This window comes from Papilio machaon, chromosome Z (genome assembly GCF_912999745.1).
Source record: "Papilio machaon chromosome Z, ilPapMach1.1, whole genome shotgun sequence".
Lineage (NCBI taxonomy): Eukaryota > Metazoa > Arthropoda > Insecta > Lepidoptera > Papilionidae > Papilio > Papilio machaon.
In genome coordinates this window covers 4,252,157-4,277,621 of record NC_060016.1, presented here as the reverse complement: position 1 = coordinate 4,277,621, position 25,465 = coordinate 4,252,157, and the positions used below count along the sequence as shown (strand labels likewise).

The following is a 25,465-nucleotide window of genomic DNA, read 5'->3' as shown; positions in this document are numbered from 1 at the left end:
AGTGTTTCGGTGGTTGAATTTCACGGCAAAGATCCGGACTAAAATTTTTATATCCACACGAGATTTTAGGACCACATTTTAGGAGTAATATGTCCGACGCCGTCGACGTTGGACTTGTCTTTTGCTGGAACAGAGTTTTCTTCGGCCACCGTATCTTCGTTTGCAACGACAAAGGCCACGGGTTAGCTTGTCTATGTACTTTTTGCCGTGTTTATCTAGAAATCCTAGCGCAGCGCTCGATTCTAATGTTTCCTCAGCTTTGCTTGTTAGAACATTTTCTTTCCATACGTCACCGAACTTTTGTTGCAGGTATTTGGTCACGTCTCCAGCGGTCGCTCCATTGCTATCCACGATCTTATAGAATGCGCTTATAACTATTTTTGCGGTGTTCGTATTTTGCTCTTGGGTGTTATTTGATCCGGACATATCTAATTTGAATACTTATAGCAAAATTCTATTTACATAAGTCAGAATAAAAAATCTTAATTTCCGAAAGTGACATTGACAATTTTTGATAGATTTTATTTGTTTTAAATTTATTCTTTAATATTTTCACGCTGCCAGGTTATTCAATTTTAAGACAGTTTTAAAATTTTACGGTTTTCATCATATTTTTTATGAAAATGATAATATATTTTTAAAATCCATTATGATATATTAATACGTAGACCGATAAAAAGTATTGACATTTGACATGATGAGTGTGATTTTAAAAATAATGTGACATAATATCAAAAATAGAAGAGCAATTGTTTCTATGAAATATCATTCAGTGTGCTATGTCAAATCAAGCTTAATAATAATTTAGATGCATCACATTTTTTTCAAAGTGGAAATTTGGAGTCATGCTTTAGTAAACCTTTATTACCTATAAAAATGACGACTGAAGAAGCCGCGGAGGCAACGGCGCCCCCGAACCCACCTGGAAGGTTAATTCTCAAGTACCTGCACGACGTCAAAGAAGGCGCTACCTCTGCGGAAATTGTGCGATTTTTAAGAGCGAATTATAACAAATTAGGCAGTGATGAACTAAATCAAACTGTGGAGAAAATCTTAGAAAATGGAGTAGCTTTAGGGTTTCTAGAGAGAAAAGGCTCCAATTATTTGAATTGGAAAGCGCGAGAGGCGTGCGGGTGCAGAAGACGCAGACGGCGCAGAAGTTGCAGACGGCGACGAAGACGGATTCGCCGCCGGTACAGGCGGCGCCGACGCAGAGGCTGCGGCTGTCGCTAACCTCCAATACATAATCTATACCCCAAAATCTTTCAGTGACCTGTTTAGATTTTTAATTTTTTGATACACATTATATGCTTTATATGTTTGTAACATTATTTTCGTACTAGAAGTTTTTTTGTTTTTGGAAATGCGCGAATTGAATAAAAGATATTAATTTTTTAAATAGTTTATTAATTTTAACCATTTAAAATACATACACTGGGAAATTTCTAGTAAAATAATAAAAACCTGTGGATCTTCACTGTTGAAACACTAGTATAAAAACATTGTTATCCTTTTATGAAAAAATAGTAACACTGTTTTGATATAAATGTTACAGCAGTGGCATGGTAACACAGAATTTTGAACAAGTGGAGTGGATTATACTAAAGGTATAATAGCTCTAAACATGAAATTAGAACCAGCACAGATCTCTTCTTTCGTAACCTATGTAAATAAAAATTAAACTTTTATGTTTGTCTTGTATGCGTTTCTGTAGCTTATTTTAACTCAAATCAATGGGCTGATTTCTATGAAATTGGATGTCTGAGGACTCTTGCCTTTTAAAATTCGGATTTGTAACCTTACTTGGCATTCCAATGCATGCTGAGTTGTCGTACAACGTACGCTTGACTTTACATGACAGTGCAGAAGAACATAACAGTAGTAGTTAAACTTAACAAAACATATTTCATTAAACAAACATTTAAATACTAGTTTAACGAACACAACGTGAATTCTAATGTCAAGTGAGAAAATTTACTTTTTAAGTAACAAATTAAAAAGTAACATACGACGAAGACAAACAAGTATGTTAGTAAACATTAATTTTAGTATATTTATTTTACACAAATGAAATTAAAGAAACCAACTGCCTATAATATACCAGTTAACTGTGTGGTTCTACTTTCGTGTTTCGAGGTACAGTCTGGGATACTGAAACATTCTGCAGATTTTTCGCATCTACCACACTGCGGCGAAAGCGTAGCGAAACCGAAGCGACTTCAAATTTTATATAAACCTGGAGTTGATTGGGTTCTTTCCAGTAAACGATTTATCAGGTAGGCTCACAATACAAATGTAAATGTTGGTCGATTGTAGTGACATATTGTCCCCCTTCACATACCCTTTGATAAAAACAAAGACAACAGTTGGAGTCAATACAAGAGTCACTGTGGTACAAACGCAGTAATCTGGAGCAAAGTATTCGTTTAATATTCACTTTCATGTTTCGAGCGTAACGTTCGGTTCGATTCCGGTTTACTTTCGCCACCGTGTGTTACAGACTAAAACTTAGGACTGCAACTATGATATAATTATTTAACTCTATTATTAATAGAACATAATATTTGATTTGTCACTAACTTTTGTTTACGACATCTGTTTGTAATTAGCCGAAGCAAATTGTAAAAGCCCTTCCTACCCAAGCATACGTAATCGCGACTTACACAGTACAGTTTAAGAGAGGTTTGTACATAGGCACGCGCCACCGCAATGTTTTCCTTTCGTCCTCAAAGTCAGTAGCTCACATTTTTGTCATCATCGTCGTGAGAAAAGTTGCTGCGATTTTCAAGGTGATGGAGCAAATCTATATAGTTAACATTTTGTTAATTCGTGGTAGTCGCTTTGCCTGGATTGACCGATTAGAAGACTCATGTCGACGATTCAACGCCCTGTGTACGGAACGCGCATAACGTGTTATAATAATATTAAATCAACAAGTATACAATATTAGTTTCGATTATTTGAGTCCCACGAGTGTTTATAGACTGTTATTGTGCGGCCTTAAATTTAATGCGGGTTGGCATGTATTGGTGACAATGCAACTGTCGCAATATAACATTTTAAACAAATACAAGCTCATATGGTGTCAAGAACAACGAATCTCTACAAGGCGTCGAAATATGGTACTATTTACCTCTGAAATAAATTCGTTTAATGCGCGATATACCGACTCTTTACAATTTGTTTCGTCAAATTAAAAAAGTGCAGATAATAAGGTATTACTAACATCAAATTTTAACTCTAACAAAAACATAACTTCTTAGTTGTAAAAGTTTACAGAGAAAAATTACTCAGTTTTATACAAATCAAAAAGGAATGAATTTGAAAACTAACGAAGGTTTCTCTACTACGACTGTTCAAGTCGAGTAATCTGTCATGAAACCGAACCGGAGCTGATGTGAACTCAAATGTAGTACGAACCTCGCATGCATCTGGTTAGTTCTAGAGAACTAAGAAGTTAGTAGCATATAGCACCAAAGCTAACGTGATACGAATGCTGCGTTCCATTTTCATTTCGTTTTGGTTCCGGTTCGCTTTCGTGGCTTAATGCTACACGTCTCAAAATAGCACAGAAGCTATACATTTATATATTTGATTACAAGATTAATATAGTAGTTGATAATTTATATGGGAATAAAATTCATAAATATATGTTGCAATCAGATTATATGAGGACTGTTAAGATAAGATTTACAGTCGAAGATATAATATTATGTATAAGTTCAAGAAATTTCAAATTATTAAAACATTATATTTTTTATAAAAGCGGGTGGGCTAAAACTGGGGAGGAAGGCACACGTGTCTCTAAAGGTGGATATCCATTACGTTCGCGAACCTATTGAATACCCAGCTTAAGCATTCCTTTAGAGAGAGACGATACCTATCAAAAACACTGTACGCAGCGTCACGAGCGCAATTTCAAGATGCGATTTGGATGGTACTGTACTAAAATTTTTCTTATTAACCACCGATTTTGGTAAGTTCGAGGTTGAAAAAATAAAATTTAGAAATTACTGTAATATAAAAAGTGTACATAAAGAATAGTAGAAGTTGTATGTAGTATACTTGAAGCATTCAGATACGATTCCAATTATATAATAAAATTTATGAATTTTACTCCATTGTTATAACAATATTATAATATAACTTGTATAGTCTAACGCTACATGTAAGTATACAATAGTATAAATATGTATATAGTAGAGTCATATAGAATCAAAAGCAGTACTTACACCTATATTTAGTTGGAAGTTACTACGAAAATAAAAATAAAAAAAGTATTTTAACTGATTTAAAAACAGTAATAACGCTTATTACTTCAGAAATACGAATTTTTTTAAAACGGTTAAAAAAACGAAAGAGTTAACCTCCCTTTGCAGGGCCATGATTCTGATATAATCAGACTCTAAATAGAATTAATATTTATGAAACATAGAGTTTATTTTTAAAAATCATAAACGCATTGGCTATAAAAATACTATTTGCAAATTAATATTGTATTAGCTATCGCAACGTAACAGTAACTGTGTAAGTAATTAAGGAATGTAGGTATTTAACAACGTGTTATTTAAAACAACTTAACAGAATTTTTGAAAGTAACGTAAGACTTAAAAAGCTGAACAACAAAATGCAATAATGCGAAACGAAGCGTCACGATACGATCATAATATAGACACATAAGTCTGTTACAAAGTGCCTCATAAATTCATCATGTCGTGTCGCTTCGTATCCCTTAATACTAAATGTTGGTTACATCATTCATACTTGATTACGCAAATTTTCATACATTCTTACACAAATACCTAACGGTCGAAATCAATATTTCATCTTTAAGATCGATATTAAAATGATAAAAAACTGAGTAAGAAAATTATTCATTCGCCCAATAGACAATGATTACCCAATGATCAAGGGAGGAGGGGTCTGTCCGATGATCTGGACTTGTAGTAAAATTTCTTTTTTTTATACCAACGAGAATGCTTATCGACATCTGGTTCATTTTTAAATGAAAAATTTAAAAATCGTTATTGAGTTATCTATATGGGTCTAAAGGGGTTATAGGCCCCGTAGTATTTCGAAGTTGTCTATTCAACTGCCCCCCTGCCACCACGCAGCCTCCCATAGCGAAGCCTATTATATGTTTGCCTTTCGGTAGCTAATGTGATCTTTATATATGTTATATTTAAACAGAATGAATTAAAAATGTTTCAAGTACGAACATTAATTTCGACCGTTACTTATAACTTAAACATAAAAATGTTTAATTCAGGACATAGCGGATCCAGGTTTGTCATTAAGATAGAAAAACTGGAAATTACACAATAACAAAAATTAAAACGGAATAAATCAGACAAGGAAGCCAACTTGTTAAAATTAATGATTACTAAACTGGGCTCGAGACCATTGCCACACCTGGATCCGATAATGAATAAGGGTTACATTGATTTCCATAAACAGAAATACAATAAATATGTTATTATAATATAACCTTTGGTGAATAATTAAACTTTTAACTACCAAAGGTTATATTGGAAAAGTTAGGTTATAGAAAATTCAATATAACCTTTGGCGGTTGAAGGTCCAATTATTCACCAAAGGTTATATTATTTTTCCTAATTAGCAATACATCGGGTAACACTTACTAATAACTGTGTTGATGAAACTTATTTCACCAACGATTACGTTATTATGTCTGCAAGTTTACCGCGTTTTTTACTCTTTGTGTAATTTTCAATATTTGTATAATTAAATGATAGTTGATTTTGCTTTAATATATTCATTTAAGTTTATATTGATTTAAAAGAAGTAATACAATGGATAATACATTTACATTTTATTTGAAAAACCCTTAAATTTTGATAAGACGTAATTACTTAATTCATCACCGATAATATTGAGTTAGACAGAATTACACATAAAGTAAAAGAACTTAGTAAATTTACAGACATAATAATACACATATTTACGCGTTGAATAAGCTTTCATTTGAATTACACATTGGTGCATATAAACAGTAATACATAAGGTATTTGGGACACATTTAGATATGACTTATGTATCATCTGTTAAAACTTTTAAATTGTTTACTAATGTTTATATAGTGTACACTGCATTAAAAAGTGTAGTAATATTGTGTTATAGCATTTAGATATTAAGAGGCTTAATTACACCATGATTCCAATATATACCGAAAAAAGTGTTGAGTTACAATTACACCAATGGGTATTTTGAATTGAATTATTAAAGATAAATTTTGAAATTTTGTTATTATGTGTACACTGTAATGGAAACATCGTGTTACGAAATTTGTCTCGTTGATTGTAGACCAACTTTTGAATTAAAAAATGGCTTAAATCAAAAAACTAAAATATTGAGTGTAATTTAACAAATTAAACTTAATACTTTGGTCATACATTAAGATAAGTTTTGACTACATGCATTTTTTGATGATAACATTTGAGGTGTTATTATTTTTTTTTTAGCTAATAAAAATAAATAATTTCACTTTTAAACAAATATATTAAAAAATAAATGAATAATGCATGCTGTATGAATAAATGAAATGATTTTTTAATTATGAAATAATATTTTTTAGAAATTTAAATGAAAAATGTCTTTTATTTAGGATGATGGTGATGATAATGATGATGATGATTAATGAAATGATAATTACAATGGATTACACATTTAGATAAGTTGTACATACAAATGTAGTTTTGTAGTATTTCCTAAAACGCTAGATTTTTTTTATGAATGATAAATAATGTGTGTATATGATGAAATAAATTGACTTTAACAATAATGTATGATCGAAAAACATATATACATATTAGGAGTATATACAAGCAGTGAACTTTTTTTTTATTTTTTTTTTTCGTTTTAATGTGTAGGTTTTCATTTATATTACAAGTAAAAGTAAATTATTTATTTACTTATACTTGTAAATAAATTCACAATTTGCTTAACATACTAAAGAACATCAACTAACTACTTTTTTTGGTTTTTTAATTTTTTTTTATAAAAAATCTAACATGAATATTACAACCTATATAGATACTAATCAAAGCGATTCCTTGGATTCGAAAACATTATAAGTACAGGTTCTACTTCTCAAACTATAGGTTCATGTTTTAAGTTTATTTACACAAATATTTTGTCTTTACGTGCTTGAGTTATTTCTATGGTTTCTTTTTGGTTCAGAATAAACAAAGATTAAACTATTTTAAAGACAAAGTTGGTAATATTTACATGAAGTGATTAAATTATTACGTGCACCTGATATGCAATATTTACAATGAAAATGTTTGGTTTGGATCTTTAGATATTAATTTGAAGTAGATTTTATAGACTCTATTTGAATGGCTTTCACTACATAAAACAATAAATGAGTAACTTTGTAATAAATGAACACACGGAATGTAACTTGTTTACTTTAGAAGTGATGGCAAACTATTTACTACGAAATATTATATAGATGATTTATTTACAGATGAATTAAAAAATATTGAATAAAAGCAATGTTTTAATAAATATTGAGGCTTTGTTCAATACTTTTTTGTAGAAATACATATCTAGAAATATGTTCCTTGATGTTTATTTCTATGTAAATGTATTTAGGCCCCCAAAAGCCTCTTGATAGTGTACCCCGGTACAGAGTAAACAAGCATTAGCAGCATGAGGGCCACCATTAGGACCAATGTAGCTTTGAGAACCGTCCACCTGTAGTTGTGCCAGATGATATAGCGAATCGATTTCAGTGGATTCAAGAACCACATGAAAGACGCGTCCGGCCGACTGGAATAAAATTGATAATAAGGCAAATTTCGACATTATTGTCTGTACTGTTTACACTTGTAATTGGATATTGGATTTTTACACTGCGTCTGCCGCGACACTAATTATCGTGTCACAACAAACAATAAACTTTGTAATCAGAGATACTCGTGTTCATACAGAGACATTAGATGTATACACTCAGTGTACCGTCTAGAATATCGCAGTCTAATCGTACCTATGTATAAGGTAAAAATATACGATAACTTAATTTAAATGTGACAAATTGTACTTACTTTGGTTTGTCCAATGGATCAGGTTCGCTGCGGCCTAGACCAGCAGGTACTTTATCGGCCTCTTCACGTGTAAGCAGGTGTATTTCTGCCTCAACTTTTCCAGTAAGTTCCATTTCCTCTGTATCTCGTTTGATATGGAAAGGCCACCAGCCCTTTACACGCTTCTGTTTGAATATGTTCACCATCGGAACCGTCCCATCATTGCGCAGCATTTCCAGGGTGCACAACTTGGATGATTTTGCACCACGAGGGAATCTATTCAGATCTAAAGTAATAGCTCCTGTAAAAATTTAAAGATATTACAAGATTTCGCTTTTATTAATAATAAGAGAAATTACTAGTTGTAATACTTTTATAGTTTTTACCCAAGAAATCATCTGCGGAGAAATGATCAGCGTCCCACACTTGAAGTTCAAAACGAGCTGGTATTTTGCATTCGGTTTCATCCCACGAGAACATGGATTCTTTTCTAGATATAACAATACGTTCTTCAGCCTCCAAATAATCGAATGGATAAATGAAGCGCCAGTTAAAGTTCCCTTCACCAGTCAAAGACCGATAGTGAATATCGGTTGATTGACAGTCTTCTGGTCCTTTTAGCCACCTATGGAAATTGATTAGACATTTAGGTACTCATTATGTTGATCTTTCGATATATTCTTTCATTATAATATTTGCAGAACTTACCCTTTGACATAAATGTCGGACATCTTTTCACCGGTGAAGAAAGCATCATCTTCCAATACGACATCATCAGTGTTCCAAATTATAACTCTCATTTCATAAGACTTTGGCTTACGGGGCGAAATGTCCATAGGAGGTCCCGGAAGCGGCATGTCCATTGGGAACATTTCAACCCACATCTCTAATCGTCCTTGTTCAATTCCTGTATTGAATGAATTGATGATATATTTAATTTGATATACATATAGGTAAGGTATAAATAAAAATGGAAATAAGAAAAACTTGCTGTTAGTCTTTAGGTTAGTACTAAAACATACCAGGCTTGTTAGGATTATAGAGAGGCCTGGTTTCAACATGTTCAGTTACCAGTCGGGTGCCAACACGTGGTACCTCTTGCCAACGGTGAAGGACCACCAGGGCCATTTGCTCCTCAATTGTATCCGGGTCGGAAAATAGCTCCGCGTCATCCATTGGTATATTGAATACAGTGCGTCCAACTTTAACACGCCCCGGCTCGTAAATCGGTGGGTCGAGTTTCCCATCCTTGCACAGCTTAGCTAAAATTTGTGTTGGCTTCATAGCGTCTCGCCACCTGTTATAGCCTTGCCTAAAAATAATATAATATTTACATGAAATCGCTAATAATTTAATTGCAGCATTTAAGTACAACTTTAAACACATTTACTTACTCTTCGTATTTCATCGGTAAGCCGCAAGTTGCTCTATGGCGGCTATAAAATCGATTTTCAAGATCAATTTTTGTTTCCCCAATCATATCATCAGACCCAACTAGATCCCAGTCAAGAACCTGAACCGTTAGCATAGAGTCTTGCGGGAAGGTGGCTTCAATTTCGAAACATTTTCCGAAAACTGGATTAAGTTGTTTAGAAACATAATTTTCTTTGTCGCTGATTTTCTTCGATCCACAATGCAGCACTATGTAAGGATCAGCTTTTCCATTTAAGTCCATTGGGTGTAAATCAGTTGCCTTTACAATGTAGACTCTGACTAAGACGTGGATAGGATCGTTACTCGGGACGCCTTGGAAAAATCCATGATTTGGATCAAGACCCATAATCGTGTGATCATCGATTCCTTTCGGTAGAGGCCATTTGTAGACTTTAATAGCACCCTTAAACAATTAAAGTTATAGTTTAGTATTTTGTTAATACCATGAGGGGTTGCGATGCAATAGCAGAACTTGGAAAAAGTCAATTACTTTGATTTGATTACGATTTATTGCAAAGAAAAAGAAACTTTTATAAACCTTGAAAGCCCCAACGACTCGGTTTTCATCCTCGGTGTCATCGCCAGTTTTCTTTCCTCGGTATAATTCGAATGAATGCAACCACTCCTTGAATTCTTCATATTCTGGTACGGCTTCAAGCTCGTGTGGATACACCTGTAGGTAGTTACAAATAAAATTTAATAGAAATAGAAACAATATCATTGTTAAATATTTATTTATTGACTGGTTATAAACAAACCTTTGTTAAAGCAGAGACAGGAATTTCACTTTTCTTTGAAAATGTTGGGCTTAATTTTGATCGTGGTGATTGCATCGGACCGTGTCGTTTGCTACCGTGGACCTGCGGCGAATTCTTGTCATCGCGGAAGAATCTTTCATCTGTTGACGTGTGAGGAGTTTGAAGGAAATCAGCGCGCTCCCTCTTAGCTTCTTTTTCTTCTTCAATCATTGTCTCGACAGAAGCAAAATATTTTGTCCACCAATCTTTACTTCTTTCATCGCCATCTAAAATCGAATCAGTGCTAGCTTTACGTCTCTTGCCCATTTTCTTGCGAGGTGTGGGTGTAATACCCGAACCATAGTACACGGCATTACGTCCCAAGCGCGTGAGGAGAGGAGAACTTTCTCTTTCGTTTTCAATCGTGAAAACGTCGTCTTGTATTATGCAGTTAGCTTTCAAATCAACGTTTTGTAATTGTATTAAAGATTTCTTACGTTCCTCGATTTCTCTTTCGCGTTTACTCATTGGTGTATATATGTACTTATGTATTGAGTTTATGGTATGGGTACCGACCAAAGTAACTCTGCCGAAGCTACGGCAGTCAACAACTCGAATAGTCAAGGGAGGTCTATATAAATCCTGGTCAGGAAGTTCTACATCAACATACTTAATGGGACTTGCGAAATTTGGGTTACGTTTAGCATTTTGTATTACACTAGAGTATATAATATTCCCTGCACATTCTATATCAACTCTTGGCTTATCCACTGTGAGAAGATGAATACGTTTGAGATCTCTAAGGCCCCAAAACAGAACTTCAATGCGATACTTTGAAAGTGTTGGTCGTATTCCTCTCGGAACAGGTAAAATAGGACCTTTATTGGTATCCAGGGGTGGCTTTCTAACAGCATCTTTAGGTGAAGGAAGTTCTGGTAAAATAGATGGATCTTGCTTATAGGGTATTTCAAGCATTTCAAATGTGGCCAGCAGCTCGCCAGCTCTATCGTCGCCTCGAGTAACTTCATGCCATTCTAACGATGGTGGAAACTGTGGTCTTTCATAGCTATCTTCAAAAGCCTTGATTGACGGTCTTGCTATTGTGCGTCCTATAAACTCGGATTTTCCAACCTTATCTTGATCAAAAATTTCGATGACTATTGTCGGTGGATCAGTTTTAATATGTTCTATGGAACTGAATAGTAAAATGTCGTTGAAAACAAGTAGCTCATCCCAAGTTGGACTTAAAGTTTCATCTATAACTTGAGTATTAGAGACTGAATCTCCAATGACGACTCTAGCAAATGGATCGGACAAACCTGATGAATCCGAACCAATCAAAGAACGAGCTTGGTAAATATAGGCCCGCATTTGGAAATTCTGAAATAACAAATAGAAAATGTTAACACTATTTTTCTTGGTGATTATATTTAAAATAATATTGCACGAAAATCTAAAGATTAAACTTACGTGTTTCTCTGCATAAAATATTGTATTAGGTGCGTTAGATCGCAGTTTGTCAGCATTTCGTAACTCAGAACTAACTTCATAGCCAACGGGAAGATTGTCTATGTAATGTTTCTTATCTTGTAGAACCCCGAGCCATAAGTAAACACGAACCATTGCAGGTATAGCCCAACCGCTAGGAGTAGTCGCTTTCTTTCCAGGCCACTGAAGAAAATTATAATTATTAAAAGAGTATAAACCAAGTGTACGATATAAGATATGCAGACGAATTAACTTCAATAACAATAATTACCCTCAGATATAGAGATTGCATTTTGCCACAGAATTTTCCTGTCTCTTCTGGATGATCGGAGTAGATTATATCTCTTGCTGGAATCCGGTAGTAGGCCAAACGCTTTCCATTGCTGATTAGCCAGATGAATACATCAGGGAGTGCGGGTTGGGCCTAGAAAGATATTTTATTTTTCACAAGCACAGCTCTATTTTAACAAAGAAGTAGATACTAGTACAACTTCAATGTCATAATACATACATCTTCGCAAATATGTTTCAGTTTATTCAAGTAACTAAAGGCGGTGCGCAAACGGTCCTTAATAGAGCTCTTTGTAATAAGAGCTCGAAGGTTCCTTGTACTAGTACTGAGAGTTTCCTGCATTAAAAAATAGAAAACATCAAAATATAGCTGAAATATTATACTTTTTATAATTTCGCTTCGACAAATATACGATTACAAAAAATAGTGGAAACGAATCGAAATGATGAAGCAAATATTCATCAATCAGTTCAATTATAATACTTACAATCTCGTTGAGGCACATTTTTTGCCTTTCGCGATCAAGTTTAGTATTGCCAAAGGGTTGGGATCCGGTCATGTGACGAACGTAGGCTGCGCAAGCATTGCTGACACAGTCGAGCGTGGCTTTTAATCCCGCTATGCATGTATTGTCCGGGCCGTTGTCAGACTCTATAGCCAGTTGTGCGTCGGTAAGCCCTTCCTCCTGTATTTAACATTGCGTTATTAAAGTAGCTAAGCTTAGCAGTAAGGTTAAAAAATGGCCTGATTAAGTTACAAATACTTAGTTAGATTTGATAAAAGTGCTTCCAGACATCAACTTTCTTGAATTCAATATTGATTTTCTCTAAATACTTACGAATTTTTCGATGATGCTTGAAATCATGTTTGAGTTGTACATGCGGCGGCGGTGGTCCGGCCAGATACTGCGCACATGCATGCATTGTTTGTTGTCCCAGTACGGCAAGTAGTAGTACGTCTTATCCGACGAGATCGCCTTCAATGGTTGGGTCACACTCTGCCAGTAACCGGTGTCGGCGCTCAATTCGTCTATGATTAATAAAGAATATGTTATGTATTTATTACAATGTTTTACTATAGGAATATTCTGATTCATATTTATACTAACCAAGATGTTCAACATCCAAGTCTTGGGCTCTCCTCACCGACTCTTTAGAACCGTCGAGAATGTTACCGCAATTACCGATGCTCAGTTCGAATTGCAACGGCTTTTCGACGAGTGTTTTATCTATCATGTTAGCGTCAAATACTGTTCCGAACAGGAAAAATTCCTCATTCTTTTCAAACGAAGTCTCTGTGATGGGTATAATGGGTTCAACTTCCACATCCGATCCAGGAGATTCAATGCTATCCATTATCTCAGTGCGAATGGATATCAAGACTCTGAAAATATTAATATAATTTATTATAATAAATATATCAGTTTGTAGTACATAATCAACAGAAATCAATACTGCGTAACAACCTTGCTCTATAGGACACTCCTTCTCCCATGCCCTTATTCAAGTTGGCATGCTGGTCAATAATACTGTAGTCCCGTGTGGAACCATACATGTAAACGTAGGCTGGTCCAAATGTTGGTAGGAAGCCTAAAGAAATGAAAAAGGTTTTAGAAGATTCAGTATTTTAACCAGAAAAAATGTTTAGAAGGAAAAATATGTCTTCACAAGTCTAAAATTACCTTTTTCACCATCGTTGGAAATAGTTTTAAGATCGATAAAATGTGTGCCAATGATGTTCGGATGTACGGGATCGTTGTCCCTTAGCTGGATCTTAATGCGTTGGCAAAGCGGTGGGAACATGTCAGTGAATACTATCTGCTCGTTCCACACCGGCGAGTAGGTGTTCTTCTTGACTGAGGTGGAACCCTGTCCGAAAGACATTAGTTGAATACCAACTAATAAGAAATCAAATCTGTAGAGACTAATACAACAATTAAAATTCGTTCTACTACAAAATTTATGCCTTAACTTATTTTTAACGTTAGAAAAGGGAATTAATCATCGCGATAAATGTGACATATTTATAGAAGCACTTCCCAAATTTCGTGGCAATATTTTCGTCTTTAGTTTCGAGGTACTTACAGTCATCCCAGCAAAGGAAACCTTTACATATGGATCGACCAAGTCTTGACTTTCGCCAGTGAAAGCTCTCTTCATGTTGGCCAACAGAGAGTAGTTCATCTTAGGCAGGCCGTCAGCTTTGTATATCTTGACAATGAATCTTGTTCGTTGACGTTCCATTGGCACTCCATCAGGCAGCAAAAGGTTTCTAAAATGAGTAGTTTATTCTATGTTCAAGCTCTTGAGGATAACTTGTTTACATTTAGATTACATATTTATTTTTATTCTTGAAAGTAACTTCAATAAGCTGAAATTTTGATATAACGTGGTAGTGGCTTATGAATACATAGAACAGCGCTATAATCGAAATCGAAAAGACTGACTTTTGCCTCATTCGATTTGGCTGTCTTCTTACCCGTCTCTCCTCTTCATATTATATAAAAAAAAAACAGAAACAAAGTGTCACTGTAGTAAAAAGCCCCAATAATAATCAAAACATTTGTTTTTCATACCACATAAGCGGTTCGCATATGAAAGTCTGTATTAAACGAGTAACAATTTTATTACGGTTACTAGTGACCTGTATGTACCGCAAATATTATATGGCAGTAATTCATAGCGAGATCAAACTCTATACCGTATTAAATCATATGTTATTAAGATAAAATATTACATTCGAATTTTGTGAGAAAAGTGTGATCACAGAATTCTTAAAGCAAGGTTCTGTGAAGCTGAACACGTCAGAAGAAGTGAATACGAAGTGATAACGTGTTAGTTGTGAATCCATACAATTTTCAATTCCTGCGTTTCGTAATTATCGTCTATCAAATAATGGCAAATCTTGGTCAGACAAATGTAGAATATTAGATGCCATCACCATTTTTATGACACCTTTTAGAACTCTGTATATGAGTAATTGAATGAGACTGTTAATATCCTATTAACTTACGCTTCAATGTCGTCTTCGTCCTTGTCACTCGTCGGTGGTATCTTGATGGTATCACCTTTGCCGATAACGCTTATGTCGCACTTGAGGTATCCCTTCGGACCTGCTGCTACGTCATCAGGATCAGTCAGCAACGCCCACTTGTGGTAGAACTGGCGATCTATTAACAAACAGGTTGCATATCTTAAAAGTTAAATAAAAAAATAGCATACAAACAATTTTTCGACATTTGAAATCTGAGTACAAATTAGTGTGTACTAAAAAGTAAATAGTTTTTTATACCATATCTTGTCGAGGAAAAAATTAATAATTCAATGCGATGAGTAAGATATTATAGCTGACACACCGTAAAGGCTCATTAAAAGCTTCTATCGCTGAAAATGTTACGTAATAAAATACGAGACAGAAAAATAAATGTTGATTTTTTTACATTTACTTACCATGTTTTTATAATATTTAATGTAAACTAAACTATCTAATATAAATGCGAATGTTTAGATGGATGGATGTTTGTTCGAAGACATCTCCAGAACGGCTCAACGGATCCCAATGAAATTTGTCATAAATGTAGATCATAGTCTGGAAGAACACATAGGCTACTTTTTATGTTTTTTTTAATTCCATGCGGACGGAGTCGCGGGTAACTGCTAGTTTTTTACAAAACTAGTCTATCATTGTCATAACTATGTGCGTATCTTATAAGTTAAACCTAAAGGTGATTTAAATATGTATAAATGTTCTAAGTTTGAACTGCACTTATGTCATGTTTGATTCAAATAGAACAAAAAATGCACAAACAATAAATTGATAAATAAAAAAAGTCGCAAAGCAAGAAAGAAGGCCGCGTCAATATTCGCTAGCGAAAATTTATTTACAAAAAGATATGACACAATAATTTTTTAGTTAATTTACAATTAGTAGTATACAGTAACAGAATTTCGCTCAGCGTAATATTGAGCCTTAGCGCTCTTTATAAAAATAAAGTAATAATTACTAGGGAATAGTAAAGTGCAAAAATGAAAATGGAAATAGTGCTGCTTAGGATACCTACAATATATAACAAAATTTATCAAGCATATAAATTAAATAAACGTTAGTCCAATGCGTAAAAAGAATATTAAAGTGCCTTATAGTTAGGTGGTCGGATTCTATCTGTTAAAAAAGTCACCGGGCAAGACAGGACAAAGGCGCTAATTAAAACGTGTTAAAAATTTCACCAACCATAATGTGAAAATTAAAAGATATTCTAAATTTGCTCATAAATTTACTAATACAGATTATATTGAATTTAAAAGACATCTGTGTTAAATTATTTTGAAATTAATATGTTACGTCCCGGCAAAACGTTTCGAGTCATTACACGAATACGAAGCGAACTTATTGCACTGTGTTCGCTAAGCTTTCTTATATCTAAATGCTAGAAGCCTTAACTTTGTACATCATAGAATAAAATAATTATATTCTTCAATACTACATCTAATCTAAACTATTATATTCTGAAGCAAAACTTTTATACTTAAGTACGAAGACAGGAAACGTTGTCAGACTGCAGTCACGTTCTGAAATAGCGTGAAGATAACGATAAAAGGTGCAAGGAGATAGACATTGAACAAGTAATAGAAATAAACAGATAAACAATATTAAAAACGCCAACATGCAATAAAGTTTCACAAGGAGGTATAAACATAGATCGTACATAGATACAATATACGGAAACAAATCAAATATGAACACAATGTAAATGTGTACAGAGTGTGTATAAGTGTGTAGTAGTTTTATATATTTGATATTTTTATAATTCAAACTTTACTTTATTATGTTCAACACTATTGGTAAGGAATATAATTTGAAATTGCTTACAATTTGTAAGGTTTCAAATTTTACTAAGTTTACTTGTTAATGGCAGCGTTAGTTTTGAAGGACCTATATTAAATTACGAGTAATTTTGTACGAAGCAATTACAAGATATAATTTGAGCCAGGTTTTAGATAAACAGAAACGATAAAATATTTGAGAATAGGTAAAGTTAATTGGGTATATTTATGATAATTGCGTTACTACCAAAATATCATTATTTTTTGAGGCATAAAGCAGAAGCTTTTACAATTCAAAAATTTATAATCAAATCAAAAAAAAGTAATATTATTTTTTTGGTCATTATTGTAGTATAATGCCTTATTTTAAAGTTCTACATTGAGTTTTTTTATTAAATCAACATTTACCAATGTATTCACATGTTGATAGTTATTTTGCCTTTCATTCTCCTTAGAAATCTGAGATAACAATATGTTTTGTGAAGGTATTTCGGCAGTGGAAATGCACGATAATCTATATATATAAAAGAAAGTTGTGTTAGTTACGCCATTTATAACTCAAGAACGGCTGAATCGATTTGACTGAAAATTGGTGGGCAGGTAGCTTAGGACCAGGAAAAGGACATAGGATAATCTTTACCCCATTTTCTATTTTTTTTTATTCCGCGCGGACGGAGTCGCGGGTAAAAGCTAGTTGTGTATAAAAGAATTTCTTAATTGTGTTTTTACTTTTCAAATAATAAAAATACTTCCTTTTATGGTTACAATTATCATTAATACACAATAATTAGAGAGTTTAAATGATGAAATATTATAGAAGAAGAAGAATTGTAATATTAAATGTACAAAATAAAGACGTTAAAATTTCCTTCAAGCCATCTGCGGTTGGACGAAAACCCCCTTTAAGTATTATAGAAGAAGGAGTTACGTTTGAACTCCATTTACAATTGGAATCAAGAAGGATTTACTAGCAAAGCCTAGCTGTGTTCGATTTGTTTCATTGTTGATACATTTGCACCTATTTGAAAGCTTCAACTTGGTCAGAAGTTTGTATTCGCTAAGGATTTCAGATATCATTTATGGACGTTAAAATTTCGTACATATGTAAAGATCAACTATTTCAATTCTCTTATACTACAGCTTTCTGATTTAAATATTTTCATTACATATATGATACTAATGGTTAAAAAAATACTTTTTTTTATGTTTCGTGTTTGCTGTGTTGTGTAGTGACGTACCTGGTTGGTTCCACACGGTGGCGACATCGAGCTTGAAGTTTCCGAGTAGTTTGTTAGCACGCAGAATGCTGCGCGAGTGTAGCACCTGCGAACAGGGATTTTGCATGTCACGCTAGCGTGCTAGCGCCGTCACGTAAAATATGAGATATCCACAACACGAGTTTTCATGACCTAGCTTAAGTGGAATATCGGTACACTGTTATTATATTATTAAACAAATGCCTGCTGCCAGCAATTTTTATAATACTAATATAAAAAAGAATTAAAGTATTGTTTCATGATATACAAATTATTATATAATACAGAAGGCATGGCTTTGGTATTATTTATAAAAATTAGCATATTCTAGAACAGTTACTCTCAAGGGTTTAAATGAATCGTTATTTTATTAAGCATATGACATATAATTGAAGAAGACTAAAATAACTATGAATAAATTAAATACTTTCAAATAAACGTCATAGGTTCGTATAAATTATGAAAACCGAAAGTAAATCTGGACGGTTGTGTAAACTAATATTGCTGTCTGTCCATGTTTAATTAAAATGTTCCAGTTCGTGTGATGTGTGTTGCATACAGTTCAGCGTTTTTGTATTAGTCGCACATCGACCAAATATTTACTTTTAAACGTTATTGAAAAGTGAAGAGTTAGCTTGTGAAGAGTTACACAATCTGATGTGGTGATGAGGAAAAAAGATGGTACGCGCTAGTTTAGTAGATGCATCTTTTTCTTGAAGGATCCTGTATAAACTGGTCAGCAAAACGCTTACAATTTGTTCCAAACATTTGCTGAATAAAAAAAAAGAAAATTACATAACCGTCGGTTAGAAAGTCAATCAGTCATTTGTTTATATACGTGTATCGATTACTCTGAAATGTTTGAATATACAACTAAATATCTGAAAAATATTCATTTTAGCATAACAATTTAACAATGGTCCGTTAGTTTTGTTTGAACAATGTAGTACGTAATTGGTCAGTAACATGGAATAAAAATTGTGTTATCGAATACAAAAGGCAGGATTTATAAATGAATATGCGCGCACTCGGCACAAAGTGCTCGGGTTTTAAATTTGTAATAATTTATCTTTTGTTATGTTTTAACCGTCGGTCCCTAGTATGGACGTATTCCCATTTATTTACACGTATGTGGAATTGGAAAATAACTTATTAATTATTAATAATAAAAGGCTATGTTTAGATAAGTAATAAAATCATTTTACATGGCTCTGTCAAACTGGGCTAAATGTTTGGGTGTTCAAGTAATTAAAAAAAATTGTAAATAGGAAGCAACAGGGAAGGTGAACGGAAAGGTTTTTAGGCATCTAAGTTTTTTTGCAGAATTAGAATTATGTTTTAGCAAACATCACTAGAACGGTTATCCTGAACTGTATTATATTCTTGTATTGTATTGTACGAGTAGGATTATAGGAAACAAATAAGCTTATTGTGATCGAGATATTCTATTCATTCAATTGTTCCGACGTAACACGCTCTATACCAGAGCACGTAGCAATAAGCGGCTTTATTTTCATGTTACAATGAATAAGGTATTTATTTTTGCAGTATGAGAAAATATAATAAATTATGGTACCTAATAAATATTTGGATTTTCATTTTCACCGAATATCGAAGAACAATTTAGAATCTATATCTATCTATATATATAAAAGAAAGTTGTGTTAGTTACACCATTTATAACTCAAGAACGGCTGAATCGATTTGACTGAAAATTGGTGGGCAGGTAGCTTAGAACCAGGAATAGGACATAGGATAATTTTTACCCCGTTTTTTTTTTATTCCGCGCGGACGGAGTCGCGGGAAAAAGCTAGTCTATATATATAAAAGAAAGTCGTGTTAGTTACACTATTTATAACTCAAGATCGGTCGAACTGATTTAGCTGAAAATTTATGGGCTTAGAACTAGGAGACGGACATAGGAACTTTTTTATCTTGTGTGCATTTTTTTATTCCTCGCGGGAACGGAGTCGCGGGTAAAAGCTAGTGTTTTATAAAAAATGAAAGAGACATTATAATCGTACTACGGATACAATTTTGTATGTATCTTATAAGTGATCATTTTAAATGCCTATTAATGTATTCCGTACAGGTTTTTGGAGTTGATTTTAAAGAATGTATGTGCCTATGTTCATCTTTATTAGGAAATCCATAAAGTGTATTAAAATTAACTACTAACTTTGATTTACAATATTATAATTACTATCATAAATACTATAAATTTTACATATTGTCTCGAAATTACTCGTTCAGTTGTTTTTGTATCGAGTTAATATCGAGTTTGGTTACGTGACTACTACTCATAGTTTCTGTTAAGCGATAAAAAATTATTTTTAATAAAAAAGGATAAAAAATTTACAAAATTTGTTCCACATTTACTAATTTAAATGTTTTGGTGTAAAAAAAGTAATTTGGAGTGAAACAGTTATTCTAGTATCTAAACATATTAATAAAATCGGACTGTCTGTATGTACTGACTATGGACGTTTGTTAGAAGGCATCTACAGAAGGATTGCATGGATCTCGCTGAAATTTGACATGGATGTAAAACGTAGTGCGGGCGGTGTTTATTTTTAATTACGGACTGAAGTTTATACTAGTTTGTTTTGAAGAGTTTATATTATATTAATTCATTTGTTTCATATGAAAGCGAAAACCAGTCTTCGATTTAAATCGTTTCTTTTTTTTCATTGCAAGACCGAGACTTATTGTCTGTAGAGAAGAAACTGAAAAGTTTTGTAAACGTATACCTTCTTGTCTAATAACAGCGCTCGTATTTCATCGTGTAATATGTATCAGGCGAAAGCACAAATTAAATATAAAAAATTATATTGCTAACGTAAGTTATGATTTTCATTAACCTCGAAATGTCCCCGTCCGAAATAGGACAGAATATTAAATACCATTAGTGTTATAAATGTGGCAATTTTACTGGACGCAGCAGGTTGTAGAAATTAAAAATGACATTAAATAAGAATTATTACTCACATACTAGCTGTTCCTTATATTTGTATAGTGTAAACTATTTTTTTTGTTATTACTAATATTACAGGGAGAGTTTAATTTGTTGTATAATTTAAAGTTTAATTTAAGTGAATTTTAACGCGATTCTATGGAGAATTCCAAAACTGTATAATACAGCAAATCTTTTACGTATATATATCATGCCTTGCATGTTTCTTATGTTCCGAATACCTTGATTAATACTACTGTCTATAAGGAAAAACATATTGAATTTATAGAGCCAAGGATTCGACAATTACCAAAAAAAAATTACAAACTTAATTTGTAAAAATACGCATATATTTTAACGCAATGAAAAACGTCAGCAGAAAAGGATCAATTTCACTTTACTAATATTGATAATATCGATGTACAGTAGAATCCAATGGAAATGATAAATTATATGTCACATGTCACTGACTGACAATGTTTCATTGTCTATGATTTTGTTTTGAAACTTTCAGAGTTTAAAATGTAAATTCCTGATATTATTATTGTTTATAGTACAATGGACATAAATTCATCCCCTTTCTGGTTAATTAGTCTCGGTGTTATTGATAAAGTTTTAATGTGTACTTTATAATAGATGAGGTTAGTTAGTGGCGGATTTAATATTGAATAGTGAAAGCCGATGAATAAAATATGAATGTAGACTTTGACGGGCTTTGTAGAGAAAAGCATCAGCCGATTTCTGTTGGATTGGGCTTTTCAAGAGGATTGCGTAATGTTTTGAATTTTTTCGGTCGATGAATATTTGAAAGATTTTCAAGTGCCAAATCCAGAAAATTTTTACGATAATTTCACATCGTTTGATGGAAAAAATAACATTCTAGCCGTAGTTCATTAAAAGAACCTGTAGAGACTGAATACGGGACAATAATTAATACTTTCTAGAAATTAAATAAGGTATTACGCCTAAGTTACGTAGCCTTTTCATGCGCAGAGTATTTGTGGAAGAATATAGGTTTGATAGGATCTTGGCAAATAAATCCTTAATCTTTGTGTAGAAATCCGGGATAAGGAAAATATAAACCAATTAACATGAGAAGTAAAAATATTTGATAAAAAACATACATTTTATTACAGAAAATTATACAATTCGAGTTTGGAAAAGTTGCACTGTACGATTTTTCGTAGGTGATTCTCATGTCATAGATGTGTACATATAATTGAATTTATACTTTCTTATATGTACATATACTCGTTTGTAATAATTCATGAAAGGAAGATGAATTAGACCGAAAGCTGCCGGATTACAGATTGTGGAATAAATAAGTCATACGCACTATCGTATACCGCTACACAGCTTTCATAAATCATTTCGACACCGCCTTAAACTAGCTTACTTAAATATCGACAAATAAAGCCAAATTTAAATTTAATGTCCATATTTTAACATGATTTTATTTTGGTTTTATGAAAACATTTCATATTCCTGATTTTGTTAAACCTAATCTTTTATAATGGCCGTTTTGTAATAAAATACAATTATTATACTTGTAATTATAGTTCTTAGTTACAGTTATTGGACACTCATAATACTATAAGCATGTTTATGGCGTCAGTACACCTTATTTTTTGATGAAATTAATGTGATCATTATATTAGAAAAAAACCCTAAAGGCAGACGAACAGAAAAATAAATAAAAAGGGTGAGAATGTTAGATCCTATCTAATATATAAAATTCTCGTGTCACAGTTTTCGTTCCCGTACTCCTCCGAAACGGCTTGACCGATTCTCATGAAATTTTGTGAGCATAATCAGTAGGTCTGAGAATCGGCCAACATCTATTTTTCATTTTTTTTTTAACTGCGCGCGGACGGAGTCGCGCGCGATAGCTAGTATGATATAGATTTGAAAAAGCCGCTGCCCGTGTACCGAGAAACAATTGCGGACGAAGAAACAAATGACATTCTATTTATTTGGGAACACATCCTATTTTTATTACCTCTTACGAAATATATTTCGCTGTAACGCACGTAAATACGTACCTACGTAACATGACGAAGTGATTACATTGCTAGCAGCAGAATAATTCATACCAATAGTAGCTTTGCATTTGTACTGTATAGAGCTTGGCAAATCATCGCTTCATTATACGCTTCATTTTTAGACAAACACTTACCGAGAGGGTGATGATCTTGTCAAACAGCATAACAGGCGGCATGTGGAAATCGAACACGAAGTACTGTGGACAATTAAAATAATTAATACCTAAATAATTTAACATAGGGTTGACGACGACTCAACACAATATTTCTTATACCACTCCTATGTGAGGATTAATATTTTCTTATAGCCCAATAATATAAATAAAGTTCTGAACTTGAGTCCGTATTAAATTGTTCGGCTATTAAATTAACATTCCGTTTTGCATCGTAAATGAAACCTATTTTAAAATATTAGTTGAGCTGAATCTCGAACAAAGCAAATAGACTCGCCGAATGAAATTCCAGAGTCCATTCTGCGCATTCCAAATCGTTAGTTTCCTTTTGTTTCAAGCGCGTTATTAAAATCGCAAAGGATTTTGTTACATTATTACCGGGTAACGATTCAGGTCTGTTGGTATTTCTGGATCTATTATAGAGAATCGCGGTGCGGCTGTTCAATGAAAAGAAAAATATTGCTGCTTTAGAAAATTGATAACGTGCTTTCATAAAAGCGAAATATACTTTTAATTAAAAATAATGTAAGACGATTCCCTGTTATGTTTTTTGTTTCATTTCCAAATTGTTTTATGGCTTTTTTTTGTTTTGATATTTGAAATATTATTCATTCCTTTGTTTTAGCCATGATTATGATTACATTAATTACGTCGATTACATTTAAGCCCGTGTATAATTTACTCTTAATTTAAAGTACAGAAAAATAGGCTAATTAGTTAAATCATTGATGGTAATTTAATTAACGAAATATATCAACATATTTTTGCCTACCGCAATAAACATATAACATGGATAATGATAGTTGACAATAATAATTTTGTACAGTACATGTTAACTTAACGGAGGCTCGAAATTTCCTAAGAGACGCGGCGGACAACATAATTTAGGCTAGATTAAAAGGGTCACACACTCCACCCTTGGTCAGCCAAACTGGCTCCCATCTGCGAGGACATGCGCAGGCAACCACAAAGATTTAATCTTTTAGCAGTCAATAATTATACCTTACCTCGTTGTAATAGGGACAGTTGGTGCTCTCCTTCACGCTGGTGTATTTGCGAACATCCCCAATTTGTACGCAGACCACTGGGTCCATATTAAGGCCGGCTAACTGGCGCGCCTCCACCACAGTGACACACACTTGAAAATCAGCGGCTTTCAGAGCTGCAGGCCCAGCGGTGTCGAGAGCGCTGCGCCTAAGAATAAAATTATTTTTTATATTGATATGGTGTCGGTACGGTATTTTTGTAAATACCTCTGAGAGCCTTTTATTTCGATTTATTTTGTACGTCTAAGTTTTCCATTATGCCGTATCTTTTGTTAATATTTTACCGAGTTCGTACGTACTATATTTAGATATCGTAATCTATTGTAGTCAAATTTAAGATGCAATATAAAAATATTTCAATGCTTACAGTCTCCTCTTCCTCGGTGTGTCCATGTGAGAGGGTGGTTCACCGCCCATTTCATCAGACGACATATCGGTTTGAGGTACAACTGGATCCGGTTCAGATGACGGTCCCGGCATCGGTTCAAGCAGTCCTTGTTCTTCGTCGCCGCTGCTTTGACCACGATTACGTGCGAATCGTAGAAGTGACCTAACATTTCTAAAGGCGGATGTGCGTTTACGTGGTTCACGATCTGGTATTTGCTCAATCTCGGCGATGGTGACAACTTTGTCCGAGCCCATAGAAAACCCTTTCCTGGGTAAGTAAAAACAAGTAGTAAAATACTAACGTTATTAACCAAACACTGCTTAATTATGACGTAAAGGTATTTAGTGAATTTGACTGAATACATTTATGATGATAATCATATAACTATTAACGCGTAGGAATCGCGCACACTTAGTCAAAAAGCAGCGTTGTTATTGTTCATGGTTAATTAATGCGTGTATAGCTAACCTTCAACTCACAGAAAGTATATTTTCTTTTTTCCAATATAATTAATAGTGTAACTCTAGAAACAGTTTTATGAAATAAGAATTATTTAATAACACTGCTAACGTAGGAAAGGCAATAATCGATAATTTGCGCGTGTTAAATCGTAATACGTGAAGATTTACCTCATTTATATTTACTCATCAATGATATATTAATTGTGACGTTAGTTATTAGATCTTACAAGAAGTTAAACTTACTTAAGGATGCGTTTTCCCGCAATCTTGAGTTTACGAGTACGTGACTCCTCCTCTGGTTCTATATCGATGATCGCTTCTCTG

The 25,465-nt window shown here is 33.5% G+C and overlaps 2 protein-coding genes across 2 annotated transcripts; one reads left to right on the top strand and one right to left on the bottom strand.

Annotated features, from left to right (window-relative positions):
* Nucleotides 1-739: 739 nt before the first annotated feature.
* On the top strand, nt 740-1,363 carry LOC123723487. The gene has a single exon (XM_045686261.1). The coding sequence runs from the start codon at nt 877-879 to the stop codon at nt 1,231-1,233; it is 357 nt and encodes a 118-aa protein (XP_045542217.1). The 5' UTR covers nt 740-876; the 3' UTR covers nt 1,234-1,363.
* Nucleotides 1,364-7,597: 6,234 nt separating this feature from the next.
* Nucleotides 7,598-24,729, bottom strand: LOC106719925 (otoferlin-like). The gene is made up of 22 exons (XM_014514413.2): nt 24,660-24,729; nt 24,254-24,440; nt 23,208-23,270; nt 18,061-18,145; nt 15,012-15,168; nt 14,084-14,270; nt 13,681-13,867; nt 13,465-13,588; nt 13,108-13,382; nt 12,838-13,028; nt 12,487-12,684; nt 12,219-12,335; nt 11,979-12,131; nt 11,690-11,890; nt 10,241-11,599; nt 10,021-10,155; nt 9,443-9,885; nt 9,071-9,360; nt 8,757-8,955; nt 8,435-8,673; nt 8,070-8,349; nt 7,598-7,794 (listed from the first exon to the last, which is right to left on the bottom strand). Exons 1-22 carry the CDS (start codon nt 24,722-24,724, stop codon nt 7,614-7,616), a joined length of 5,316 nt encoding a protein of 1,771 aa, XP_014369899.2. The 5' UTR covers nt 24,725-24,729; the 3' UTR covers nt 7,598-7,613.
* Nucleotides 24,730-25,465: the final 736 nt, after the last annotated feature.

Bases quoted from the DNA above. Each gene is read 5' to 3' on its own strand.
- LOC123723487 (XM_045686261.1), top strand. From the start codon at position 877: ATGACGACTGAAGAAGCCGCGGAGGCAACGGCGCCCCCGAACCCACCT.
- LOC106719925 (XM_014514413.2), bottom strand. From the start codon at position 24,724: ATGTCGTCTGATGAAATGGGCGGTGAACCACCCTCTCACATGGACACA. The intron at 14,271-15,011 runs GTAAGTTAATAG...TACTCATTTTAG, and splicing joins GACGAAGACGACATTGAAGC to AAACCTTTTGCTGCCTGATG. The intron at 7,795-8,069 runs GTAAGTACAATT...ATTTTATTCCAG, and splicing joins GATCCATTGGACAAACCAAA to TCGGCCGGACGCGTCTTTCA.